At 43.4% G+C, this 26131-nt stretch overlaps 1 protein-coding gene across 1 annotated transcript; it reads right to left on the bottom strand.

Moving 5' to 3' along the window:
• Positions 1-580: 580 nt before the first annotated feature.
• On the bottom strand, positions 581-26024 carry DNASE1L3 (deoxyribonuclease 1 like 3). The gene is made up of 8 exons (XM_043969829.1): positions 25727-26024; positions 19322-19410; positions 13656-13748; positions 11790-11902; positions 5987-6099; positions 3360-3517; positions 2538-2634; positions 581-1737 (listed from the first exon to the last, which is right to left on the bottom strand). Exons 1-8 carry the CDS (start codon positions 25865-25867, stop codon positions 1615-1617), a joined length of 927 nt encoding a protein of 308 aa, XP_043825764.1. The 5' UTR covers positions 25868-26024; the 3' UTR covers positions 581-1614.
• Positions 26025-26131: the final 107 nt, after the last annotated feature.

Raw genomic sequence — 26131 nt, 5'->3', positions numbered from 1 at the left:
TTCTTTTTTGGGGGGTGGGGCAATGAGGGTTAAGTGACTTGCCCAGGGTCCCACAGCTAGTAAATGTTAAGTGTCTGTTGCTGGATTTGAACTCAAATCCTCCTGAATCCAGGGCCGGTGCTTTATCCACTGTGCCACCTAGCTGCCCCGGTGCTTTATTCCTTTTTTTTTTTTTTGGTGAGGCAATTGGGGTTAAGTGACTTGCCCAGGGTCACACAGCTAGTGAGTGTCAAATGTCTGAGGCCAGATTTGAACTCAGGTACACCTGACTCCAGGGCTGGTACTCTATCCACTGCGCCACCTAGCTGCCGCCCCCCCCACCCGTGCCTTATTCTTTAAAGAAATATTTTATTTTAAAAATGTAACATGTGGGGCAGCTAGATAGCTCAGTGGTTAAAGCACCGGCCCTGAATTCAGGAGTACCTGAGTTCAAATCCGGCCTCAGACACTTGACACTTACTAGCTGTGTGACTCTGGGCAAGTCACTTAACCCCCATTGCCTGCAAAAAAACAAAAAACAAAAAAAAACAAAAAATAAAAAAAAAATTAAAATGTAACATGTTTTATTTTGTGTCTTTTGTTTCTATATTACAGTCATTGCTGGATGTGCCTTTATCCCCTTGGTCTTCCTGACTGTCCTCCCCAATTCCAACCCCAGTGAAACCCTCCCTTGTGACAAAGAATACGAGCTGAATGTAAGCTCCTTGAGGGTAGGGATTGCTTTGTTTTGACCTCATATCCCCACAAAATAGCATATGGCTTGGTACATATGGAAATGTTTGTTGAATTGAATGAACAAAGAAAACAAGTTACACGAAAACAACCAATACAGTGACCTCCTCTGATAATGTGGGAAACATTAGGCCCTTATAGACCCTTACTTCTGATGAGAGGAGCAAAATATATTTTGTCGTGTGGTCTCCAGGACCATAATCAGTTTTGCAGTTACTCAAAAATGTGTTGTCCTTTTAGAGGTCTTTTCTTTAACACTGTTGTCTTCAACATTGGATATAGACTGGTTTTCTGCTTCTTATTTCACTCTGCATCAGTTCAGACCAATCTTCCCATGTCTATCTGAATTCATCATATCTGTCATTTTGTACTGAATAATATTCCATTTCATTGACTTAACCACAGTTTGTTCAGCCATTCCCTGATCGATGGGCATCTACTTTGCTTCCACTGCTGTAAACATTTTGGTTTATATGGGACCTTTGTTTTCACTTTCTAGGGGTATATACCAAGTAGTGGGCTGGGTCAGAGGCTATGAAGACTTCTGCACTATTAATAGGTTCATAGATCTAGGGCCAGAAAGGATCTCAGATGTCATCTTAGTCCAACCCTCTCATTTTACAGAGGAGGAAATTGAAGGTGAGGAGGTCCAATGACTTGCCCAAGGTCACTATAAGGTAAAAAGCCTCAGAGCTGGGATTTTGGCCCAAGTCCTTTTGGCTCCAGATCCAGCACCCTTTTCCCTCGATGGAATACAGTGACACTGGTTGATGGTTTGGGGGGGTTGCCATGACCCCCAGAGCTGTTGGTGCTTGGGTTGTTTTTGTTTTTTAAAAAAGAAAATAAAAAGAAGGGGGAGGGGTTAAGAATCGGTCCCTGCTTCTAGGGATGCTGTGACTTTTTTCTCCCTCTCTTTTTTGGTGCGACTGATTTGACGAGGATAGGGAAGCTTCCAGTCGACTGTAGTTCAAACTGCACAGGAAAGTGGTCACTGATGTCCAGAGCCTGAGGGGAAAAAAAACCCCGGAAACAATCAGAATCACAGATCCTTAGAGCTGGAGCCGTATAATCATTGACTCCACTCTTCTTATTATAGAGATGAAGGACCAGAGGTCCGGAGGGGAAGAGGGACGCGTTATTTATGGTTGTTCAGTTGTTTCAATTGTGTCTGACTCTCTGTGACCCTATTTGGGGTCTTCTTGGCAGAGATCCTGGACTATTTGCCATTTCCTTCTCCAGCCCATTTTACAGATGAGGAAACTGAGGCAAATATGGTGAAGTGATTTTCACGGGGGTCACACGGCTAGTGAGTGAGCGTCTGAGGCCAGATTTGAACCCAGGAAGGTAAGTTTTCCTGACTTGCCATTTGGATCCAAATAAACTCAGAATTTGTGAAATTCCTCAAGTCATAGAAATACTAGGAACAGACCCTCCATCCAGCCTGGCCAAGGTTCACGGCCAGCACCAGCCTTACAGAGTGGGCTAGTGGCCCGGGCTTGGCTGTCCTCCGCAATTCCACGGGAGGATCAGCCAAATCACAGATTCAGAGGCAGAAGGGACCTTTAGAGGACATGTGCTCCAACCTTTTGTTATACACGTGAGGAAATGGAGGCCCAGTGAGGGGAAGCAGTTTGCCCCAGGTCACCCAAGTCATAAACAACAGATCCAGATCGAAATCCCCAATCCTCTGACGTCAAAGGCGGGTCTTTCCCCATCGCCCTTAGAAGGGAAGAGAGTGCACCGGAACAAACTCAGCATCACCAAGGATAGATAGCCCTAGAGAAAGGGCAAGGGGGCAGATTTACCTCCTCCTCAGTCAGCCTGTAGGCCTTCTGGAAATCAAAGATGTCGGCGGAATCCGGAACAACAGAACTGTTTATCTTCTTGCCTTGGAGCACGATCCTATATGACAAGGAAGGAGAGGAACACTCAGTTAGGTGAAGGCTTGCTCAGCCTCTTGATTCGGGGCAGGGTTTGATGCTTATGGGTTGTCTTTGTGCCTTCTGGTGAGTCTGGATAGAAGCACGGGAGGATTTGATGAGAGGAAGCTTAGACAGAGGGAAGACATGATCTTTGGTCTTGAAATGGCTGATTCCAGTGCTTGGAGCATTTTCTCTCCCTAGGACTGGAGGGGCTAGTGGGAGACATCTGTTTTTCCCCTTTGTCAGATGCCTGGTTCCCACAGTGACTACTTCTGCAAAGGAAATTCCCAAACCTGAAAGTCCTGAGGGGAACCAAGGAGGTTCACAAGACAGAACCAAGTTCCAAACCTCAAAACAAGAGAAATGAGAGCAATCTCTTTGCAGAGGTGCAAAACTACAACCTTAGCGGGTGGCGGCAAACTCCTGGGGGCTTTTGAAGCTTTGGGATTTGTATTTCTGTGAACTGGCCTGCAGATGTGAAGGCAGCCAGGGTCCCCAAAGAAACCTAGGCTTCCTGGCTGAAAGACGAATACTATTTTAAGATGTCTTTGATGATCCTACCCCAAGCTGTGTCCCCTCTGATTTCCTCACAGAAACCAGTTGATCATTGGGGAAGCTCCTCTTGAGGGGAGCTGCAATCATCAGAACTTTTGATGGGTTTAGGCTAGGGGGGAGGGGGAAGGGATGTTCAGGGAGGCCTCTTACCTATCATAGGCACACTTGGTGCTTCCCTTCACTGTTGTGTCCACATTATCCCCAATCAGCCAGACAAACTTGGGGTCCATCCGAAGTCGGATTTCCTTCCAGGACTTCTTCGGGACATAACTGCAGCCAGCATTGAAGTCTCCCATGAAGATGAAATTCTAAGAGATGGAGGCTTATTGAGTCAAGAAGTAGAAAGACTTTACAGATGTTTTTGCTTATAATCTATGAGAGTAAAACTGAAGCTTTGGGATTCCCCATACTCCATCGGAACTGGCTTTCTTCCCTTCCCTTTAAAAAATATAAATCAACAAAAAGAAGATCCTGTATTTAGGATGAAAAATTTCCACAAGACCTAGGGTTTTTTTGGTTGTTGTTGTTTTTTTGGTGAGGCAATGGGTTTAAGTGACTTGCCCAGGGTCACACAGCTAGTAAGTGTTAATTGTCTGAGGCCGGATTTGAACTCAGGTCCTCCTGACTCCAGGGCCGGTGCTCTATCCACTGCACCACCTAGCTGCCCCATGCCATTGTTCTTTATGGCTGGTAGTCACGGGTCACCTCAGCCTCCAAAGAACCAGAATTGTGGATGACACAAAGGACAATAGAGATACTCATGGAGAGGTTGGGTGTCATAGTGGGTCAAGCTTTGGACCGAGAGTTAGGACTTCTCTGAACCTCAGTTTCCTGCTTTGTAAAATGGAAATAAGAATAGTGCCCACCTCCCAGGAGTTTTGTGAGGATCAAACAACAGAATAATGCTTAGCACATGGTAAGCACTATATAAATAATAGCTATTATTATTTTTTTTTTTGCTTTTTTTTTTTTTTTAGTGAGGCAGTTGGGGTTAAGTGACTTGCCCAAGGTCACACAGCTAGTAAGTGTTAAGTGTCTGAGGCCAGATTTGAACTCAGGTACTCCTGATTTCAGGGCCAGTGCTCTATCCACTGCACCACCTAGCTGCCCCAATAATAGCTATTATTAAGGCTATAAAATGTCACCTATCTCTATGCCACAATGCTATATATATCTATATGGCACTATTGGCATCTACACCATATTACCCATGCTTACACAGGACCTGTACCTACACAATATCACCTGTGTTTGCACAATGCTACCCATGTCTGCACAAAGCTATCCAAATCTAAATAATTCCTCCATCTCTTGATAACGTCCCCCATTGCTGCCCGATGCCATCCCCATCTGCACAATGCCCATAAACTATACAATACTGGCTATACCACATCATTCACATTTACACAGTGCCATCCAAATCTACACAGCACCACCCAAGTCTGCATCATGCCACTTATATCTATACGAGCTACACGATGTCATCTATATTCATGCAATGTCACCCAACAGGTCTTCACACAGTAGCGCACACATATTCATTGTAATCATGTACCAGGGATAAATGGATAAATGTTTTTTGCTTTCAAGCAGGGATATTACACTAGTATTTCACTCTACCAGTTTGGGGACTCTCTCTCTGTCATTTTGAAGGGAGTTTTCTCTCATAGAAACTTCTTTAGCAGGGAAGCTTAGGTATTAGGGCACTTCCTTCTCCCATGGCTTCATGGGGAGAATTCTTTTCCTTACCAAGCTGTCAAGTAGGAAATCCTGCCTCAGACTTAAATCAACTTTGTTCTGTTTTTCTTTGAGTTCCACTTATGCCGCCTGCCCAGGATTTCTCTTTTTTTTTTCTTTTTCTTTTTTTTGCGGGGCAATGGGGGTTAAGTGACTGGCCCAGGGTCACACAGCTAGTAAGTGTCAAGTGTCTGAGGCCAGATTTGAACTCAGGTACTCCTGAATCCAGGGCCGGTGCTCTATCCACTGCGCCACTTAGCTGCCCCCATGCCCAGGATTTCTAAAAAAATATTAGACCTTGACCTTGGACATATTGTTTCCTACCCTCCCTTTCCCATCCCCTCCCCCCCACTCAAGGTCAGTGAGAGTAGCTGGAGATGGCCTTTCCCTTTTCTCCTCTTCCTGATCACCCCCAACCTTCTCCTCTGCTTTCTTTCTCTTCTGCTTCATCCTTAATTCTTCTGATTTTCACATCCTTCTATTACTTTCCCATCTCCTAACAAAAAGGGGCCCAGAGAGGTTGCCTATGATCACAAAAAGGGAAGGAGCCTCATACATCCTCTCACACATCCCCTAGTAGGGGAAGGAGCGCAATGCATTCTCTCACAAGATTCTGCCATTCTACAGAACAGAAAACGAACTGAATCTCTTTCCCCCTACACCCACCTGTCTCCCTAACTTCCCTATTTCTTTTAAGAGGACCACTATCTCTCCAGGTCCCCAGGTTTGCAATGTCAGAGTCCTTTTTGACTCTTCACGCTCTCTGCCCCAACATATTAAATCAGTTGCCAAATCTTGCGGATTCCACCCCACTTCTCTCACATCCACTCCCTTCTCTCCACTCACATGGCTGCCACCATAGGCCAAACCTTTCTATCATCAGATTATCCAGCCTCCATATAGCCGCCATGGTGATATTCTATAAGGTCTGATTGTGTCACTCCTCATCCCAAGAAGCCACGGGGGCTTATGGAGTTGCCTCTCCATAAAATACAAACTCTTGCTCAACATTGAAAGCCCATGACAGAGAAGATAGTAACCTCAGGCTTCCATCGACGTTTTACATCCATGTAGACGTCAAAGAGCTCGTCGATTTCCCGAACGGATGTCTCAGGTGTTGTGTGTAGAGGGATGATCACAAAATCTGTGACAGCTTGGGAACAAGAGACAACAGGGACTTGGTCAAGCTCTCCCTACCAAGGCCATAGAAACAGAATGAACAGACGACAGTGTTCCCCCTGAGAGACCAGAACACTATGGTTTCTTCCCTGACCAGACCTATCTTCAAAGAAATAAAAGCTGGCATTTCTATGGTTCATTTAGGTAGAAAAATGCTGTGGCTTTGTGATTTCACTTGATTCTCAGCACAGCAAAGCTTTGAGATGGGCACTGTGGTTAATATTGTCCCCATTTTGTACATGAGGGAGGTGATGCTCAGGAAAGTTAAATAATTGCCAGGGCCATGCAGCCAGTAAAAGACCTTACTTCTAAAATGGGAATAATGTAGAGGCAGCTAGATGGTGCAGTGGTTAAAGCACTGGCCCTGGATTCAGGAGGACCTAAGTTCAAATCTAGCCTCAGACACTTGACACTTACTAGCTGTGTGAACCTGGGCAAGTCACTTAACCCCCATTGCCTGCAAAAAAACCAAAAACCAAAACAAATAAAATGGGAATAATGATACTTGGGGTGGAGAAGGAGTGTTGTGGGGGAAAGAGCAGGAGATTTGGAGTCATACAATTAGGGTTTAAGCCCTAGTTCTACTATTTTCCATGTGATCTCCGACAAATCGCCTCACTCTGGGAGTTTTAAATGAGGTAATTGGGCCATATGATCTCCCAGGTCCCTTCTGGGTCTAACATTCTATTATGCTGAAATCCTGGAGACAGATGGTGGTGGGTCTTAAATCTGCCTGAAGAATCTGGATTTTACTTAGTAGAGGATGAGGAAAAGGTAGGATGAGGTAAACAGAGAAATATGGTATGATTTAGAGTATGAGAGGACATGAGGCATAAAAGGAGCTGTGAGATGAGAGAGATGAGGGAGGAATCCACCTTTATAGGGGGAAGGATGCTTAAAGATTGACTCTTTTTCCCCCCTTTTTTTTGTGGGGCAATGAGGGTTAAGTGACTTGCCTAGGGTCACACAGCTAGTAAGTCTCAAGTGTCTGAGACCAGATTTAAACTCAGGTCCTCCTGACTCCAGGGCCAGTGCTTTATCCACTGTGCCACTAGCTGCCCCCAGGATTGACTCTTTAAATCTTAAATTCAGTGACTTAATGAGTTATTCTGATATCTGGGACAAACCACTCATCAAGGACAGAGTGGTGACATCAAGGTAGGCAAGAAGAAGCCTGGGATTGAAATGATGAAAATATTTCTGGTGTTTTGGTTTTTGTTCTTGCAATTAGCAAAGGCTAAGAGGTCCTCCTCTAAATGTTTCTGTTGGTATCCAGAATCTGTACTTCTATTGAAAGTATATCAAGGGTCTACCTATTTACAACACACTTTCAATAGAAATGTAAATTCCTTTCCCCCTTTCCCTCTCCTCTTTTCTGTTACCCTTAAAGCTCTATGTAAGTGTTATTATTATTTTCATTAGCATTATTAGCATTGTTGTTTTCCCCCTTTTTTTAAGTATTGTGCTTTACCACAAAATTCACATTAAGCAAAATCAGTTAACTTCAGGTAACTGCATTGACGTTCAGTTTATCCGTTTTGGTCTAGGTATTGGTAAAGAATTCCCAAATTCTCCACTGGGATGGATCAACAGCATATTTGTAACTTAGACTCTTAAAGAGCTGACTGGGTGCTAAGACATTAAATGACTTGACTACACTCACATAACTAATATGTGTTGGGGGGTAATGTTTGAACCATGGTCTTTCCTGACTCCAAGGCCAGGCCTTTATGTCTCCATGTCGTGTTTCTGTCTCTTGTCTTGCATAAAGTAGGCATGTAAGAAATGTTTGGCAAATGGACTTGAATTGAGGAATGAAGGACTTTTTTCAACAAGGAAATAAATTAAATGGAGAATATCTTTGGGAAAATAAACTAGGCAAGCTAAGTCATCAGGTCATAGGAATATGGAGTTAATATTTCCTTTCAGGAAAAAAAATCCATTTATTTAGATGGAAAAGTCTAATGGTCATGTAGGAAAGGATTACATTTTCCAGCATGTCTGGACCCAGAGCAGGAAGGCTCATTGGAATAATAGTTATAGTAACAATGATACTAGCCAGCATTTCCATAACACTTTCCCTTCACAACAACTCTGGGAGGTAGGTGCTATTATTATCCCAATTTTACAGATGAGGAAACTGAGATAAACAGAGGTTAAATGATTGGCCCAGGGTCACACAGCTAGTATGTGTTTGGCTTTGGATTTGAACTCAGGTCTTCCTGACTGCAAATCCAGTGCTCTGTCTACCACACCACCTCACTTCTAGGAGCAAAAAAAACTCCATTTCCTGTGAGATCGTGTGTGCAGGGGGTTAATGGAGGACAGCTAGGAGATGAAGAAAAAGTGACAGTTTCCCCTCAACCAAGTGGTAACTGGCAATGGAGAGTAGTGTTTGAGGCAAGAAAAATGGGAATTGCCTGAGGACCTGGAGAGAAAGGGGGCAGGGAAGTAGATTTGGCCAGAGGAAGGACAAGGTTTTCTGCCCTGAAGTTTCCAAGCCAAATGACTCCCTACAGAGAGTCTGTGCCTTTGCCTTATGAAGCCAAGCATGGGGGGGGGGGGGGTGAGCGGGGGTGGGGATGTCTCAAGACTTATACTAGGCTGGGGGGAACAGGAATGAAATTCTATTCCTTAAGGTTTGGGGTTAAGATTGTTTTCCGTCGCTTCACTGTTCATTTCTGTGTCCTCATTCTTTGCTTTGGTCTGTTAGCATGGAAATCAAGTAGATTCCTAGAGCTGGTCAGCTCTAGAAATGACCAGATCTCTAATTGGGTAGAAGCAAAAGGAAGTGAGTCACATAAATTGCTATTAAGCAATTTATACAATGACAATAACACTGTAAAAACAAACAGCTTTGAAAGCTCTAAGAATGATGATCAATACAATGACCATACATGATTCCAGAAAATGGATGAGGAGGTGAGGAGGAAATGGCAAACCACTTCAGGATCCTTGCCAAGAAAATTCCAAATGACTGATGCTGAGCGAAGTGACCAGAACCAGGAGAACACTGTACACAGTAACAGCAACATCGTGTGATGATTGACTGTGATAGAACTTAGTTCTTTTCAATAATACAATGATCCAAGACAATTCCAAAAGACTAATAATGGAAAATGTTCTCCACATCTAGAAAAAAGAACTGTGGAATCTGAATGCAGATTGAACCATACTGTTTTTACTTGTTTTGGGGGTTTTTGTTTTTTGAGGTTTTCCCCTTTTGTTCTGATTCTTTTTTCACATGACTAACGCAGAAATATGTTTAATGTGATTCTACATATGTAACCTATATCAAATTGCTTTCTGTCTTGGGGAGGGGGGAGGGAAAGGGAAGGAGGGAGAAAAATTTGGAACTCAAAATCTTATAAAAACAAATGTTGAAAAGTATCTTTATATGTAACTGGAAAAAATAAAAAATACTATTAAGATGGGAAAAAAAAGAAAACACATAAATGAGGTAACCAAGAGTCAGATCTGACTGAAACGATTGAACCCATAAAAATAGATTTAGGGTGAAGAATTATACCCATCCATCCATCCATCCATCCATATATCATCTATCCATTTATCTATCTATCTATCTATCTATCTACCTAATCTTTGTGTGCAGCCCTGGGGGAATTTGCTTTGCTTGACTATGCATATTTATTATAAGAAAGATGTTTTCTTCTTTTTTCTTCCCCCAGTGAAAGAGAAAATAGATGTATGTTAATTTTTTTTAATAGAAAGGTAAGGAGGTCCAAAAGATCTGAAATATCTCACACATTTTCAGATGAGGTCACTGTATTATTAGTTTTATTTTACTATTTTGCTTTCTTATGAGAGACCTCTCACAAGGTGGAAATAATCTGTAAATGTATGTAATATCTTTGTTGTTATTGTTGTTTTTTAGTGAGGCAATTGGGGTTAAGTGACTTGCTCAGGGTCACACAGCTAGTAAGTGCCAAGTGTCTGAGTCCAGATTTGAACTCAGGTCCTCCTGACTCCAGGGCCGGTGCTCTATCCATTGTGCCACCTAGCTGCCCCAAATGTATGTAATATCAAACAAAATATGCCAATAAACTTAAAGTGACCAAAAAAGGATCTCTCATTGCCCCTGAAAAATGAATAATGTGGTAAAGTCAATCATAGGTAGACATCACAGCTAACCTCTGGACATCTTATGGTATATGTTGGATTATGTAATGGTTACAACAGCTTAATTGTTTTTTTTGTTTTGTTTTGTTTGTTTTTGCAGGGCAATGAGGGTTAAGTCACTTGCCCAGGGTCACACAGCTAGTTAAGTATCAAGTGTCTGAGGCTGGATTTGAACTCAGGTCCTCCTGAATCCAAGGCCAGTGCTTTATCCACCACGCCACCTAGATGCCCCCAGCTTAATTGTTTTTTAAGGTTGTTTGGGTCAGCCTGGGAGTTGTGTATGTAGTTTAATTGTGACCTTTGGCCTCTTGGATTCAAGTCACCATTTATTAAGCCCCTTGTATGTGCAAGGCACTAGACTAGGCCCACTCCTACAGTGACCTGAACCCCAGCCTGGGTTGGTCCAGAGCTGATTGGACACACGGGCTATGTAAAATCCTCTGCCTCCTTTCCCTGGGTACAGTTATAGGTTTGATGCATGTAGTCAAATGGAAAGAGGAAAGAAGTGAAGTACAGGTTCCCTTGGTGCTGATCAACAGATAAATTCTTTTAGAGAAAAGACCAGTTGTACTAGATGAGGACTGAGGTGGTGCAATCAATCATTTCTATCAACTTGGATACTTCTGATGACCCTGAAGTTATAATCAAGTCCAGAGAATGCATTTCAGGTTAGAGGAGCCATAGACAATCTACTCTTGGGAAGGAGTTAATGACCATCCGATTCTGAGAGATAAAGCTAGTAGAAACTATATCTTTTTTGTTCAGTCATTTTCAATAGTGCGCAACTCTTTGTGACCCCATTTAGAGTTTTCTTGGTAGAGATCCTGGAGTGGTTTGCCATTTCCTTCTCCAGTTCACTTTACAAGTGAAAAACTGAGGCAAATAGGGCTTGCCCAAGATCACACAGTCTAAGGTAATTTTTTTAAAAAGTGAGGCAATTGGGGTTAAGTGACTTGCCCAAGGTCACACAGCTAGTAAGTGTCAAGTGTCTGAGGCCGGATTTTAACTCAGGTCCTCCTGAATCCAGGGCCAGTGCTTTATCCACTGCACCACCTAGCTGCCCCTAAGGTCATATTTTAACTTAGAAAGATTAGTTTTTCTGACTCTAGGCACAGCATTCTATCTACGTCACCACCTAGCTGCCCCTCATCCTTAACATTCATGAAATTAAAGAAGTTCTTGATTTGAAAATCTGTGCTCAGACCCAGCCAGATCTAGGGTTCTCCAATTCAGAGGATTTTGTATGTCAGAAAAGCCACAGAAGTAGTTCACCCATTCCCATGACAGTCCTTCGGGCATATGGTGCAGTGAAAGAGGCCCCAGATTCAGAGGTCGAAGACCTACCTACAAAACCAGGCTTTCCCACTTGCCACCCAAAGGGCCTTGGGCAAGTCACATCCCTCTGAGCCTTAGTTTCCCCATCTGTAAAATGAAGAGGTTGGTCTCTGATCTCTAAAGACCCTCCTGGCCCCCAAACCTATGGTCCTTTGATCTAATAAAGTTGGTATCTTAGGTGTGACTCACCAGTTTGAGGCGAGTAGAACCAGACCACAAAGGGCTCTCGGGAAAAGACATCTTCATCTCCATTCTGGGTGTCATGGTAGTGGTAGCTTTTCTTCACAGATACCACACTTTCCCTAAATGAAGGAAAAAAAGAAACCAGAGTCTGGTTGGAGACATGTCCATTTGTAAGAAAATCACTGACTTTGGACCAATATCCTTTTTGGGGGGAAACATCTCTAACTTTTTGTTTTGGGCTCATCTTTTACTAAATGATGATTTAGTCATCAGACTGCAGATACCAGATTTACTGTTAACAATGATCATTAATCAATAATAACTCTGAGAATCGGAAGTCAGGCTTTCATTTTCTCTGGTTTCTGAGAACACTAAGAACTAGGAATTATTTGCCTGTTCTCATCTTAGCTGGGAAGGCGGAATATCAGTCAAGTCCCGGGCAGAACAAAAGCGGGACAATCCCCAGTTTCCCTCTGAGCTCAGCTCAGGGTGCAAGGACTTTCCTGATCCCTCTGCTCTCTCCCCATTTTGAATTTCTCTCTTCAATATAGCACATTCTTAGTGTGTACTTTGTGTCTGTGTGATTTCACTCCAGCAGAAGGCAAGCTCCTTGAGGGTAGGGACTGTTGGGTTTCTTTGTATCCCCATACCTAGCCTAGCACCTTTCACCTACTAAGAGCTTAATAAATGGTGAATTGAATCCAAGAGGCCAAAGGTCACAATCAAACTACATACACAACTGATCCAAAAGCTTAGTCAACCTCAACAAATAATTAAACTGTCGTATCCATTACATAATCCAGCAAATACCATAAGATGTCCAGGTGTTAGCTGTGATGTCCGTCTATGATTGACTTTACCACATTCTTCATTTTGTCCAGGCAATGAGGGGTGCCTTGTGTGTATCGAATGGACCTGTGATTTCACTGCCGCCAGAGGAAATACCTTCTACTAATGCAGGTCACCACCTTCTCTGAAACTTAAGTCTTAAACGATTGCCTGGGGGCACCAAGAGTTTAAATGATTTGTCCAGTGTTTTTACTTACCCATAGCATCAGAGATAGGATTTCCCTCCCATATTTTCCTGACTTTGTGAGTTAACTTTTTATCCACTATGTGATGCTATCTCTCTGAGGTGGGCTTTATAATTTAAAAGAAAAAAATCACTCCTACATTGGGGTCCTGAGTCCCTGTGATCCCTGGAAAACCCTGGGATTCCACTGGGGGTAAAGTTTTCACCTAATGTACACCAAAAACACATCCGTATGTAAGGAATTAATTGTGATTTGACAATGTCTACAGAGGGAAAGCCTCTGCAGAAGATACATATTCACCCAAGCTTACATTTTTTTAGTCTGACCATAATGAAGCAAAGATAGTGTCATGAAAACCCCAAATCACGATTAATTCCTTACACATACCTTTAAAGATCATTTTCGTGAATTTCTATGGCAATGGCAAGAATTGGTTATAACTGAAATGTAGTGTCAAAGGGGGAAAATGGCTTGTCCATTGATAGCCATGCTAAATCAAGAGATAGATCTAGAAATATGGAGACCTTGGAAAGAACCTTGGATTTGGAGTCAGAGGGCCTAGGTTCAAATCCTGGTTCTACCACTTATTACTTCTGTGACATAACCTCTCTGTGCCTCAGTTTCCTCATCTGTAAAATGAAGGGGTTGAACTCGATGGACTTTATGATCCTCTGAGTACCTCAGAATATTGGACTGTATCTCCCAAACAGAGGCTTACAGAAGGACACATATAAAAGTAGCACAGTATGAGATAAAAGTATCAATGGGCATGGATGATCAACACTTGGGAGAGCATGACCATAACTGACCTCCCAGACCTACTGAAATTTGTGCTTACCTATAGAGAAAAGCATACTGTTCTTTGTAGACATTCCTTCCCAGCCGACTGCTAATGATATAATTGTAGTCTTTTGTGCCTCTTCGGGATTTCCTAGGAAACAGGAAGATTTTTCATGAGCTTTGGAAATCAACATTGTCCCACCATCTTGGGTCCTTGGTCTATTATCTGTCTCACTCTTCTCAATAGCGAACCCACTACATGCTTTTGTTCTTTCCTGAGCTTTCCATTTCTTTTTTTTAATCATAAAAGTATTTTATTATTTTCTAGTTACATGTAGAGATATTTTTCAACATTTGTTTATATAAAATTTCTAGTTTCAAATTCTTTTCCCTCCCTCACCTCCTTCCCTCCTCCCCAAGACAGCAAGCAATCCAATATAGGTTAAATATGTACACTCACATTAAACACATTTCTGCATTAGTCATGCTGTGCTAGAAGAATCAGACCAAAAAGGAAAAACCTCAAAAAAGAAAAATAACAACAACAAAAAACAATGGAAATAGTATGGTTTGATCTGCATCTAGATTCCACAGTTCTTTTTTTTTTTTCTGGATTTGGAGAGCATTTTCCATCATGAATGCTTTGGAACTATCTTGGACCATTGTATTGCTGAGAAGAATCAAGTCTATCACAGTTGATCAACACATAATGTTGTTGATACTGTGTACAAGGTTCTCCTGGTTCTGCTCATCTCACTCAGCATCAGTTCATGTAAGTCCTTCCAGGTTTCTCTGAAATCTGTCTACTCATCATTTCTTACAGCACAATAGTATTCCATTACATTCATACACCACAACTTGTTCAGCTATTCCCCAATGGATGGGCATCCCCTCAATTTCCACTTCCTTGCCACCACAAAAAGAGTAGCTATAGATATTTTTGTACATGTAGGTCCTTTTCCCTTTTTTATGATCTCTTTGGGGAAAAGACCTAATAGTGGTATTGCTGGGTCAAAGAGTATGCACAGCTTTATAGTCCTTTAGGCATAGTTCCAAATTTGAGCTTTCCATTTCTGAGTGTGATGACCAGCACATACTGAGAAATGCTTTAAGGTTTTCAGGGGGCTTGAGTTCAAATCCTGGTTCTGATATTTGTTGCTTGTGTAACCTAAATCACTTAGCTACTCTGGACTTCAGCTTCCTCGTAAAACAAGGGAACTGTACTGGATGGTTTCTGAGATCCTTTCCAATTACCAATCAATAAAAGGCATTTATCAAGCACCTACATGTCAAATGGGGCAGTTAAGTGGCACAGTGAATAGAGTGCAGGGCCTGGAATCAGGAAGACCTGAGTTCAAATTCATTCTCAGACACTTACTGCGTGACCCCGGGGAAGTCACTTAACCCTGTTTGCCTCAGTTTCCTCATCTGTAAAATGAGGTGGAGAAGGAAATGGGAAACTGCTTCAGTATTTTTGTCAAGAAAACCCTAAATGGGGTCACAAAGAATCAGACATGACTGGAAAAAGACCGAACAAAGACAACAATGACAACAATAATGTGCCAAATATGCTGCTTGGTTCCTGAGAATGAACTTTCCCTAAAAGAAGCTTATGTTATAATGGGGGAGACAACGAGTACACATAGAGGCATACATTGCAATAGATCCATGATCCTTGAGTTAGATCCTACAGGTGTTATTATTCCCATTGAACATGTAAGGAAACTCAGGTGCAAGGTGGCTAACTGACTTTCCTGATTGCTACCAAGTATCTGAGGCAGAATTCAAACCCAGCTCTTCCTCACTCCAGATCTGGTGCTCTATCTACTCCTTGGAAGTAATACATGTGATAGCCTATAACAAATTGCTTACTGTCTCAGAGAGAGTGGAGGTGAGGGAGGGAGAAAGAAAATTTGGAACTCAAACTTTTAAAAAATAAATGTTAACTATTGTCTTTTTATATAACTGGGGGAAAATAAAATATTATTTTTAGAAAGAAAGGGGCAGCTAGGTGGTGCAGCGGATAGAGCACTGGCCCTGGATTCAGGAGGACCTGAGTTCAAATCTGGCTTCAGACACTTAACACTTACTAGTTCTGTGACCCTGGGCAAGTCACTTAACCCCAACTGCCTCACCAAAAAAATCCCCCAAAAAACCAGAAACCAAAAACCAAGAAAGTAATACAAGTGGAATTATGTCCAAAGAGTTAGAAAACTGTGTATACCCTTGGAGCTAACAATACCACTGTTAGGTCTGTTTCTCAAGGTGATCAGGGAAAAATGAAAAGAACCTAAATGTACTAAAATATTTATCACAGCTCTCTTTGTGGTGGCAAAGAAATGGACATTGTGGGTGTGATGAAATAATGAGATTTAGCAGATACTCAAAGACCCACCTGGAGATTAATCTAGACTGATTGAATCAAGTGAGAGTGATTAACTGCTGATTAGCCTACTTTAAGTTAACTGGATTGCAATCACACCTTGAGAACACCTTCAGAACCAATGGATTTGGGATGATGCCAACCAATCAGCTTGAAGCATTGTGTAAGGACTGCCTCTGTTCCAGACCTATAAAAAGCTTCCACAATCAGTTTGCTGGAGGGAGTTCGTGATTGAAGCGGGCTTGTGGCAGAGGACTTGAGGAAGAACCAGACCAGGCTGGAACTCTAGGCTAAATAGGCTTTTTTCTTAACTTTCTGAACTCCATGGGAATATCTGTATGCTTTAATAAATGTTTAATGCCCAAAGACTAGTGCTGAATCTTCTAATTTAAGGCAACCACAATTTAGATTTTAAACATCACATGGGGATGCCCATCCATTGGGCAATAACTAAACAGAGTGTAGTATGTAATGGTGATGGAATACTACTACTGTGCTGTAAGAAGTGATGAGCTGGTTGATTTGAAAAAAACATAGACTTACACGAAGTAATGAAGAGTGAAATGAGCTGAGCCAAGAGAACCTTGTGTACAGTAATGGCAATATGTTGGAAGAATAACAGTGAGAATCAGCTATTCTGAGTATGATCAATATTCAAATCAACTACAAAGGACCCATGAAGGAAGATTCTATCCACCTCTAGAGAAAGAACTGAATAATAGAAGTATGCCTAGTATGGTTTATATATGTGCGTGCATGTGTGTATATGTATGCACAGAAGGCACATACATGTGACGCATACACATGCATGTGTTGCACTGTGCACACGTGTGTGTGCATGTGTGTACATGTATGCAGGCATGCATGTTTATCTGTGTCAAGTGGTGGCCTTCTCTAGTGTGGAGTGAGGAGGGACTAACGGAGGGAGGGAGACAGCTCAGAACTTAAAATGTAACCCAAAAAATTAAATAAAAATGTAAACACCAAAAGAATACATGTGACAGAAAGCCACTTGTCTTGCAATGTAGTAATGCAGCAACTTCCCCCAAGAGGCCAGACTGCCTTGGTCAGGCCTCCTCTGGAGCATTGGGTTCAACCTTGAGTGTCACATTTTAGGAAGGATATTGATTGGCTTGAAAGTGTCCAGGCGAGGCCAACAATATGGCACAAGGCCTTGTGAACATTCTACCTGAACATCAGTGAAGGAACCAGGAAGGTTGGGTGTAGAGATGACTCAGGGAGGACTTGAAAGCTGTCACTTTCCTCATTTGTAAAATGATGGGACTGGGGGCGGCTAGGTGGCACAGTGGATAGGGTACTGGCCCTGGAGTCAGGAGTACCTGAGTTCAAATCTGGCCTCAGACATTTGATGCTTACTAGCTGTGTGACCCTGGGCAAGTCAGTTAACCCCAATTGCCTCACCAAAAAAAAAAAAAAAAGATGGGACTGGACTGGGTAGTCCCCCCTGTTTCTTCCAGCTGCTAAGTCTACAGTGCTATGAAGGGCTTGAGTCTCGGTGGTATGGAAGAGGGATTTAGGCTTGCTATCAGGGAAAAGCCCCTTCCTGAGCCACCCCCAAGTGCTCTGGGCAACCTCTGAGGTGGTGGGCTCCCCCTCACTGGAGGAAGGCCGATTACCAGATGTATTGTGAAGGAGATTCTTGTTATTATTGCCCTATATATTTATAAAATAGATGTAAAAAGCTTTACAAGCCGTAATTAAGGTGCTATAGAGATGTTTTAATTCTGGGATTCTGTAGTTTCGTGTGAATCCCTTAAAAGAATCACCACATTAGACTCTTTCAGTGGAAACTGGCCTTCTTCCTTCTGGGCTTCATCTGTCTTCTCTCCATCCCCTTAACTACCTCTAGCTGTCATCCTGAATTTGGGAGATTTGGGTTCTGTTCACTTTTGTCAAATACATGCTGGAAACCTTCCCCCAAGTTGTAGGAATTCAAGTTAAAATGACTATTTTCTATCCCCACCCTCAGTCAAGAGCTCCAGAAATGAAGGATTCAGTAATAGGAAGGCCACAACAGAGCCCAGCGTCTCAGCTCAGCCACCTCCTTCCCTATGTGTGCAGAGCCCGGAGTCTTGGAGAACTTTGAAGTTCCTTTTTGGGGACCTTTTGGGTCCCTTTACAGCCCCTGCAGGATCCAGGGTTTTGACATGTTTTTGAAGCCAAACCCAGAACTTGGCTGGGTTAGGTCATGATAGATTGAACTCCAACTTCCTGTTTATGTAGGTCTAGGCTTGTTTTGAATAGCTAGGATAGCCCAGCCCTATTTCTATGATTTGTATGTAAATGACTCATTAATCCAATTGCCTTAAAAGGGATCTTGTAATGTACTTGTGAGAACATGTGTCAAGCATCTTTGGACTTTGGTCAAGTGGGAAAAGGGAAACATTTCTCCTCCACCTCCAGAGAAAGAACTGAGAAACAGAAGTATGCACCCGATGGTCGTGTGTGTGTGTGTGTGTGTGTGTGTGTGTGTGTGTGTGTGTGTGTGTGTACCTGTGGGCAAATTGTTTCACTTCTTGGATTGCTTATCAGTAAAATAAAAGGGACGGGCCCTCTATGCCTCTACATCTAGGATCCTGGCTGTGGGATCTTGGATCCCTTCCATTCTCTGGCCCTCAAATTCCTCAGCTATAAAATGGCTGGCTTGGACTAGATGTCTAAGGGCCCTTTGGGCTCTAAGTGACTGATCCTATGAGGTAGGATTGTGTCACCCAGCAGTGCACATGAAGAGATCTCCAATCCAGCTGCCCCTCCCTTCTGCCCCTGGGCACTGATCCATGGCAAAAGAGAGAGGAAGCAGGTGAGAACTGAAGATGCCAGGAGGTTCTCTGGAAGGCAGAGCTTGACTTTGGGCCAAGAAGGCAAATTTACCTTTCTCAACGCTTCCTTCCTCTTCCCAAGAAGGACAGAGTCATAGAATGAATGTTCTTGCTGAGGTCCATCTGGTCTCATTTTACAAATGTGGAAACTGAGTCCTTGAGAAGCTAGGTGACTTGCCCAAGGCTGCCCAGTCAAGAGGAAACCCATGTCTCTTGACTCCATCCAGTTGGCTTCTTATATCTTTCCTTCCTTTGTGTTTCTCTTTCCTTTCTCTTATCTGTTTCCTTGTTTGGGGTTTTGCTATTTTAACCTCTGTATATTCACCCTGCGTGCTGCCTAAAGGTCTCTCCTTGGGACATGGTGGTCCTCGGGAATATGAGCAGAGGCAGCCAGACGCTTCAGCTGGGCAGGGTCTCTGCTCCTGCCTCCTTCCTGGTTTCAGTTCCCCTTTGCTCTTGCTTGTTTACATGAAGGGGGATGAAGACTTTCGTTTTTCTTACCCATTCAGCATTTTCACCAAGGTAGGACAGATGATGTTGTGGGAGTCCTTGATTTCCATCAGGAGCATGATGTCACAGCGTTTGATGACCTGGGACAAAAGATCGGCAGGACATCAGAAGGAACACGTTCAGCATTTTTTGGCTAGGGCACAGCAACAACAGGAAATTGAGCCTGGGGAGGTGCTCATTCACCCTGGAGAGCCCAGCAAGTGACAGTGGATAAAGCAGTGGGCACACCCCAGTGAGAGACCCTGTGATTCTGTGACTAGGACAGGGATAGGACTCCCTGGGGAGGAAACTCCTCCTCAGCCAGGTGGGCGCCTCCTCTGAAACGTCTAGTCTGAGTTGCTGAAAGGGAAGTCCAGCCCAAACCAGATTCAGATGCAACTGGGAAATATTTAGCAAAATAAATACAAGTGTGATGAAACAAAGATAAGATTGTATTTTAAAAAGGAGCCAATGGACACCCTCCCCAGGGATCCTCATGGACAGTTGAATGGCCTTTGTTCCTCTTTGAGTTTGACACCATTGGCTTAGATCATTAAGGCCAAGGTTACACAGCCAGGATGTGCCAGAAAATGGACTTGATTGAACCCAGGCCCTTCTGATTGTGAGGCCAACTTTATTATGTCATGTTGCCTTAAGGCAACGTGGAGAGGGCAGCTAGGTGTCACAGTGGATAAAGCACTAGCCCTGTATTCAGGAGGACCCAAGTTCAAATCCAGCCTCAGACACTTGACACTTACTAGCTGTGTGACCCTGGGCAAATCACCTAACCCTCATTGCCCTGCAAAAAAAAAAAAAGTAAAAATGTAAGGTAACATGGAGCCTTTGAATGTTCTTGACCAGTGGCATGACAAATATTTAACAACATTGGGTTGTTTGTTTGGCAAATAGTATTTTATTTTTCCTAATTACATATAAAGATAGTTTTCAACATTCCTTTAAAAAAAAAATTGAGTTCCAAATTTTCTCCCCTGCCTTCCCTTTTCTATCCCTCCCCAAGAATGCTGTATCAGCAATCTGATATAGGTTCTACACATGTAATCATATTTCCATATTAGTCATGTTGTGAAAGAAGAAACAGAACAAAAGGGAACAGCCATAAAAAAGCACACAAAAGGGGGCAGCTAGATGGTGCAGTGGTTAAAGCACTGGCCCTGGATTCAGGAGGACCTGAGTTCAAATCCAGCCTCAGACACTTGACACTTACTAGCTGTGTGACCTTGGGCAAGTCACTTAACCCCCATCGCCTGCAAAAACCAAAACAAAACAAAAAAAAGCACACAAAAAAGTAAAAATAGCATGCTTCAATTTGCATTCAGACTCCACAGTTCTTTTTCTGGATGTGGAGAGCATTTTCCAGCATGAGTCTTTTGGCATTATCTTGGATCATTGTATTGCTGAGAAGACCTGAGTCTATCATAGCTGACCATCACACAATACTTAGCAGAACTTTTTGAAAAAGTTAATCTGGCAGCTACATGACCATCAAGTCTATGCTCAACGAAGCCTCTTCACCAATAAAATGAGCGGGTTGGGCCCCATGACCTCCACAGTCTGGTCCAGCCCTAAATCTATAAGACCAAGATGCTCATCTGGATAAAAGAAGAGGTGAATCAAAGAAACAAAGCCCCCCCTTTGTCCTGCTGCTGATGACCAGACTCTCTTTGGGTTTTCTCTGAAGGTCAGAAAATTGGGCTGCAAACAAGTCAGTTCTCATGCTTTCAATGCCAATCACTTAGCATCACAGTTGTCTCTTCTTTCTGTGCCATGGACTGGGAGAAATGATGGGTCTGGGGGGCACGGCTGCAGGACACACACCTTTTAGGTGCCGCACATTTCTGTCCTTCAGATGACATGACAGCAGTGCAAGACAAATACTGATGAGTGTGTTCGGCCATACATTCCCTTTGTGGCTATTTCATGTCACCTGTTTCAGGTTTTCTGATAATAATAATAATAAAAATAGATGTTTGTATGATGGTTTAAAATGTGCAAAGTACCCCACATGTATGTACATATGTGTAACCACACAATGTGTACATGTGCATATATGTATACACGTACAAATATGCCATTAAACATGGCATGTTCCAGATGTTTCACATGTGTGTGTTACACATGCATGGTCTCCTAAAATATTAGTGAAACTTTAAGTTTTAATAATAATTTTAATAAACTTTTTTTATAGGTTAAGTAACACAGTGGATAGAATGCTTGCCCTGGAGTCAGGAAGACCTCAATTAAAATCTGTCCCCAGACACTTCCTAGCTATGTGACCCTGGGCAAGTCACTTAACCCTGCATGCCTCAGTTTCTTCATCTGTCAAATGATCTGGAGAAGAGAATGGCAAATCACTCCAGTATCTCTGCCAAGAAAACCCCAAATGGGATCACAGAGAACTGGACATGACTGAAACAACTGAACAAGCTTTAAACCATCCTAAGCCATCTGAGCCTTACAATGATGGGGAGTGGGCACACGCGGTTTACAATCTGCCATATTTGAGATAAACAAACTGAGGCTCAGAGACACTAGTTCATGGTCTCCCAGCTGGCAGTAAGGGAAGATGGATTCTGCCCCCAGGCCTCCAAACTCCAAATCCACATTCTGTTCAGGATATATGCCCCATTGTCTCTCTGTTTATTTATTTTTTTTTAATTTTTTTTTTTGTGAGGCAATTGGGGTCAAGTGACTTGCCCAGGGTCACACAGCTAGTAAGTGTTAAGTGTCTGAGACCAGATTTGAACCCAGGTACTCCTGACTCCAGGGCCGGTGCTCTATCCACTGCGCCACCTAGCTGCCCCTGTGTCTCTCTGTTTATGAAAGGATTCCTTTCCTCCTTGTAGGAAGCATTCCTGATCACCAAATGACATTTGACACCCATCATATCTTCACTGAGGCGATGTCCTGTTTGCCTCTGGAAACAAGTCTCCTTTTAAAACGGCAACAGAAAAAAATCTCACCCCTCACAGGGATGTCAGTTGCCAAGGGCTTCCGTGAGCTGGGATGGGCCTTCATGCTCTGGGTCTTTTCCACCAGGGAATGGCCTGTGGTTCATGTTCTTCCTGTGGATACAACCCAAGACCTTGACCTCATCTGCCCCCAGCTAAATTCATTCGTGATGTTTCTCCCTTTTCCTGTTAGATCCTGACTGCCTTTCCTGACTTTGGAAGATGGGGGGAGGGCACTAACCACCGGGGAGAATTACGAAAGGCTTCTTGTAAGAAGTGGCATTAGATGTGAGCCTTGAAGCTGACTTGGGGACAGGGCTTGGACTCAGGGAGAGCTTAGTTTAAATACTACCTCGGACAGTTAAGTCACTTCACCTCTGTCTGCCTCAGTTTCCTGATTTGTAAAATAGAGATAACAACGATGGTCACTTATTCCCCAAGATTGTTGTGAGCAAAGTATGTCAAACACCTTGCAAATCCTAAAAAACGCTGTACAAATGCTTGTTATCCTCATCGTGAGCGGTGGGTTCCAGGAGACAAGGGTGGGGAGGGCTTCTTGGAAGACCACAGGAGATAACATGGTCTGATTCAGCCCCATCCCTGGCCCCTAACTGCCTTCAGGATCAGAACCCCAGCAAGGAAGTCTGGGGACCTAGTTCTGTCCTGGTCAGATTCTAATTATTCTGAAAAGCCGTTTCCGGCCAGTCTCCTCACAGCCTGACATTTCCAAGCACCTATGAAACCTCCCATGGCTCCCCATTGTCCATGGGTAAACTTTAGCCGCTTTAGGCCCCTCCCCCAGTACTCATGGCCTGTTGTGATCCGGCTCCCACTTCTATTTCAAGCTGCTCTTTAGCGTGTGCTTTATATTCAAGCTAAACTTGACGGCTCGTTGTTCCCCTAGCTTGATGTGCCATAAGTTATTCCCCCTCCCATGCCATGAGTCCCCTCTTTCCTCATTTCCCCTCCCTCACCATGGTCTTCCCTCCTGCCTTGATCCCCACCCTCAGCTCCTGGCATTCTCTCCCTCCTCAAATGTCCTCCTACTTGATTTTATTTATTTATTTTTTGGGGGGTGAGGTAATTGGGGTTAAGTGACTTGCCCAGGGTCACACAGCTAGTAAGTGTTAAGTGTCTGAGGCTGAATTTGAACTCAGGTCCTTCTGAATCCAGGGCCAGTGCTCTATCCAATGTGCCACCTAGCTGCCCCCTACTTGATTCTTCATGTACCAGTTGATCCCTTCCCTACCCCAACACCCCCAGGTGGAAAGTAAGCCCCTTGAGGTCAGGGTCTATTTCACCTAGTCAATGTCCCCAGGGTGAGTGCCTGGGTTTCCAGGCTCTTCATCCATCTCCCTTGCCATCATCCCATGCTGTTTCAGACACTTCACACATGCAAACTCATTCAACGAGCAGGCTTAGGTGGCAAAGACCATGAGTCATCAGTAAACACATTAGGCACAGTTTGATTTCCAGCCAATGGGCAACATGTGAATCAAGGTTCTCAGGGGAATACTTACTGCTTACAGAGCAGGAGACGTCCCAAGGCTCCACCCTCCACAGCAATCCACGGAACACCAAAATGCTATTTTTTTAAATGCTATTTCTTTAAAATAAAATCTACCTAATGCCCACAACAATGCCAAGAGAAAGAACGGAAAAACCTGACACTGAATGTTGTGCAATTTCATTGTCCTGAGAGAATTAAGAAAATGTACCTCCCTCTCTTCTTTGCAGAGGTGAGGGACTATGGGTGTGGAATGTTGCATGTGTCATCCTTCTCATCTGACATGTTGGTTAGTTTTGCTGAATTTTTGTCAACACATTTTTTTTTCTTTGTTAGGAGGGATGACTTGCTGAGCGGTGAGGGAGGGGGAATATATTCAGAAATTAAGGTGATATTAAAAAGACAGATAAAATTTTAAAATCTAAAAAAAACCCCAACAACCCAAAATCCCAATCCCAGTCAGCAGCAACTGTTTAGAGTGATCAATAAGCAAGTGGGATAATGCTGCTCACGTCCTGTGTTACCTTGGGCAAGTTACTTAACACCTCTTAGACCTCAGTTTCCTCATATAAAGTGAAGAGATTGGACCGATGAACTCTAATGACCCTTCTGGCTATAACCCTTAACCATTACTGAGTTAACCATCAGGGACTTCCCATTTTGAAGTCAGAAAATACTTTCCTTATATAGAGTTTCTCCCCATTTACCCCTGTTGTGCCTCTCAGGCCATGAGAAATATGGTGGGATATTAATTGGCTAGATAAGCCCTAAAGACCAAGATTTAAATGGGTCCTAATTTTTGGAGCAGATCATTTTTAGTTACTGCTACTTCTCAGCTGAATTTGCTGGCTCATCAAAAAAAAAAAAAAAAGCAGAATTTGAAGAAGAGCATATAAGCTAATTACATCCAAACAGGAGGAAAAGTGACTAAAAAAAGGGTGGACCAGCAAAGAATCTTCTTGGAGGTGGAGGGAGAGTCTAGCAAATGGTCAGGAGATTTTCTGTGCATCGGAATGAATTGATTTAAAGGTAAATAGTTACTAAGCAGTTCAATTGACTTGTATGGGTGTTTAGGATTGAGGTTTTAATCACAGATTCTCAGATTTGAAAGGGACATCATTGGCCCTCTAGTGCAACCTATAAAAGTCCTGAGGGACCATCTAGCTTTTGCTTTAAATGTCGAATGCAGAGGAACCCATTCTCCTAAGGCAGCCCGCCCCAATGGGGCAGCTCGGATTGTTAGGGAGTTTTCACTGTGGTCAACCCTGAATACATTTGCGCCCATCTTTGCTCCCTGCTCTGCCCTTTGGGGCCAAAGAGAATGAGCTATTTCTCTTCCACATCAGGACCCAATTCTTTGGTATCAGGATTCTTAATGAGGATACTCTGTCCCAATGCAGTTTGGCACCCTCTCTGCGTTCCAAAGAGAGGCACCAAGAATCTAAGTGACCTTGGTTCATGTAGCCAGTATGGATCAGGGGCAGAACTAAACCCAAATCATCCATACGCTGAGGCCAGCTGTCTCTGAGGCTGCCCCTCCAAGTATTTTAAGCCCATTTTTCAGATGAGAAAACTAATGCTCAGAGAGATCCATCAGTTTGCCCAAGGTGACCCATGTCAGAAGAACAATCAGAACCCAAGGTCAAGGCATCACTGATCTGGAGTTAGAGGCCAATGACTCCAACCCCTTCGTTTTGCAAACGAGGATCGGAAGTATTGGACAGTTTGCTGCGGCACAAAAAGGTTGGCAGTGGCTCTTGACTCCAGTTGCAGCATGCCTCTGGCTGCCGCTCTTGGGACTAGCTCCGGGAAAGGGGCAGTTATACTGGAAAGTGTGTTCTCTGATATTCCTGCTTTGCAGAGAACTCAGCTCCCGGGGCACAGAGCCTTCCTGGAGTGCAGCCAAACTCGTCTTTAAGACACAGGTGTCAGGATCCTTACCTTGACGATAACATCCATGGCTTTGGAATTCTCTCTCTTTGCCTCCCCAAAGGACCTGATGTTGAAGGAGCAGATTCTCAAGGTCCAGATGCTGTTCAGGGAGAGAAGCAGCAGTAGGACGACAGGCAGCATCCTTGCCATTGCCTCCCCCCACCCCCGCTGAGATCAAGGTGCAGCCGGCTAAGTCAGCGCTGCAAGGAGTGCCCTGCTCCGCTGCAGCCCGCCGGCTTATATAGGCTGCAGATAGCAGGAATGACAGGCTTCCTTCCTTCTTCAAACTTTCGCTTCTCTAAGGAATCGAAGGTCACAGGCTTCTTGCCCAGAGGGAATCTTCTGTCTTTTAACCAAGACTAATTGCAGGGCAAGCTTGTCACTGGAATGATTTGTTTTCCACATTAGGAAATC

This window comes from Dromiciops gliroides, chromosome 1 (genome assembly GCF_019393635.1).
Source record: "Dromiciops gliroides isolate mDroGli1 chromosome 1, mDroGli1.pri, whole genome shotgun sequence".
NCBI lineage: Eukaryota > Metazoa > Chordata > Mammalia > Microbiotheria > Microbiotheriidae > Dromiciops > Dromiciops gliroides.
Note: the sequence above shows the minus strand (reverse complement) of the source record. Positions and strands in the feature narration are given on the sequence as shown.

Coding starts and splice junctions, on each gene's coding strand:
- DNASE1L3 (XM_043969829.1), bottom strand. CDS start 25,867: ATGGCAAGGATGCTGCCTGTCGTCCTACTGCTGCTTCTCTCCCTGAAC. Junction 19,411..25,726: donor CCATGGATGTTATCGTCAAG/GTAAGGATCCTG, acceptor CTTTTGTCCCAG/GTCATCAAACGCTGTGACAT. Junction 6,100..11,789: donor GTTCTACTCGCCTCAAACTG/GTGAGTCACACC, acceptor CTTGTTCCCAAG/CTGTCACAGATTTTGTGATC.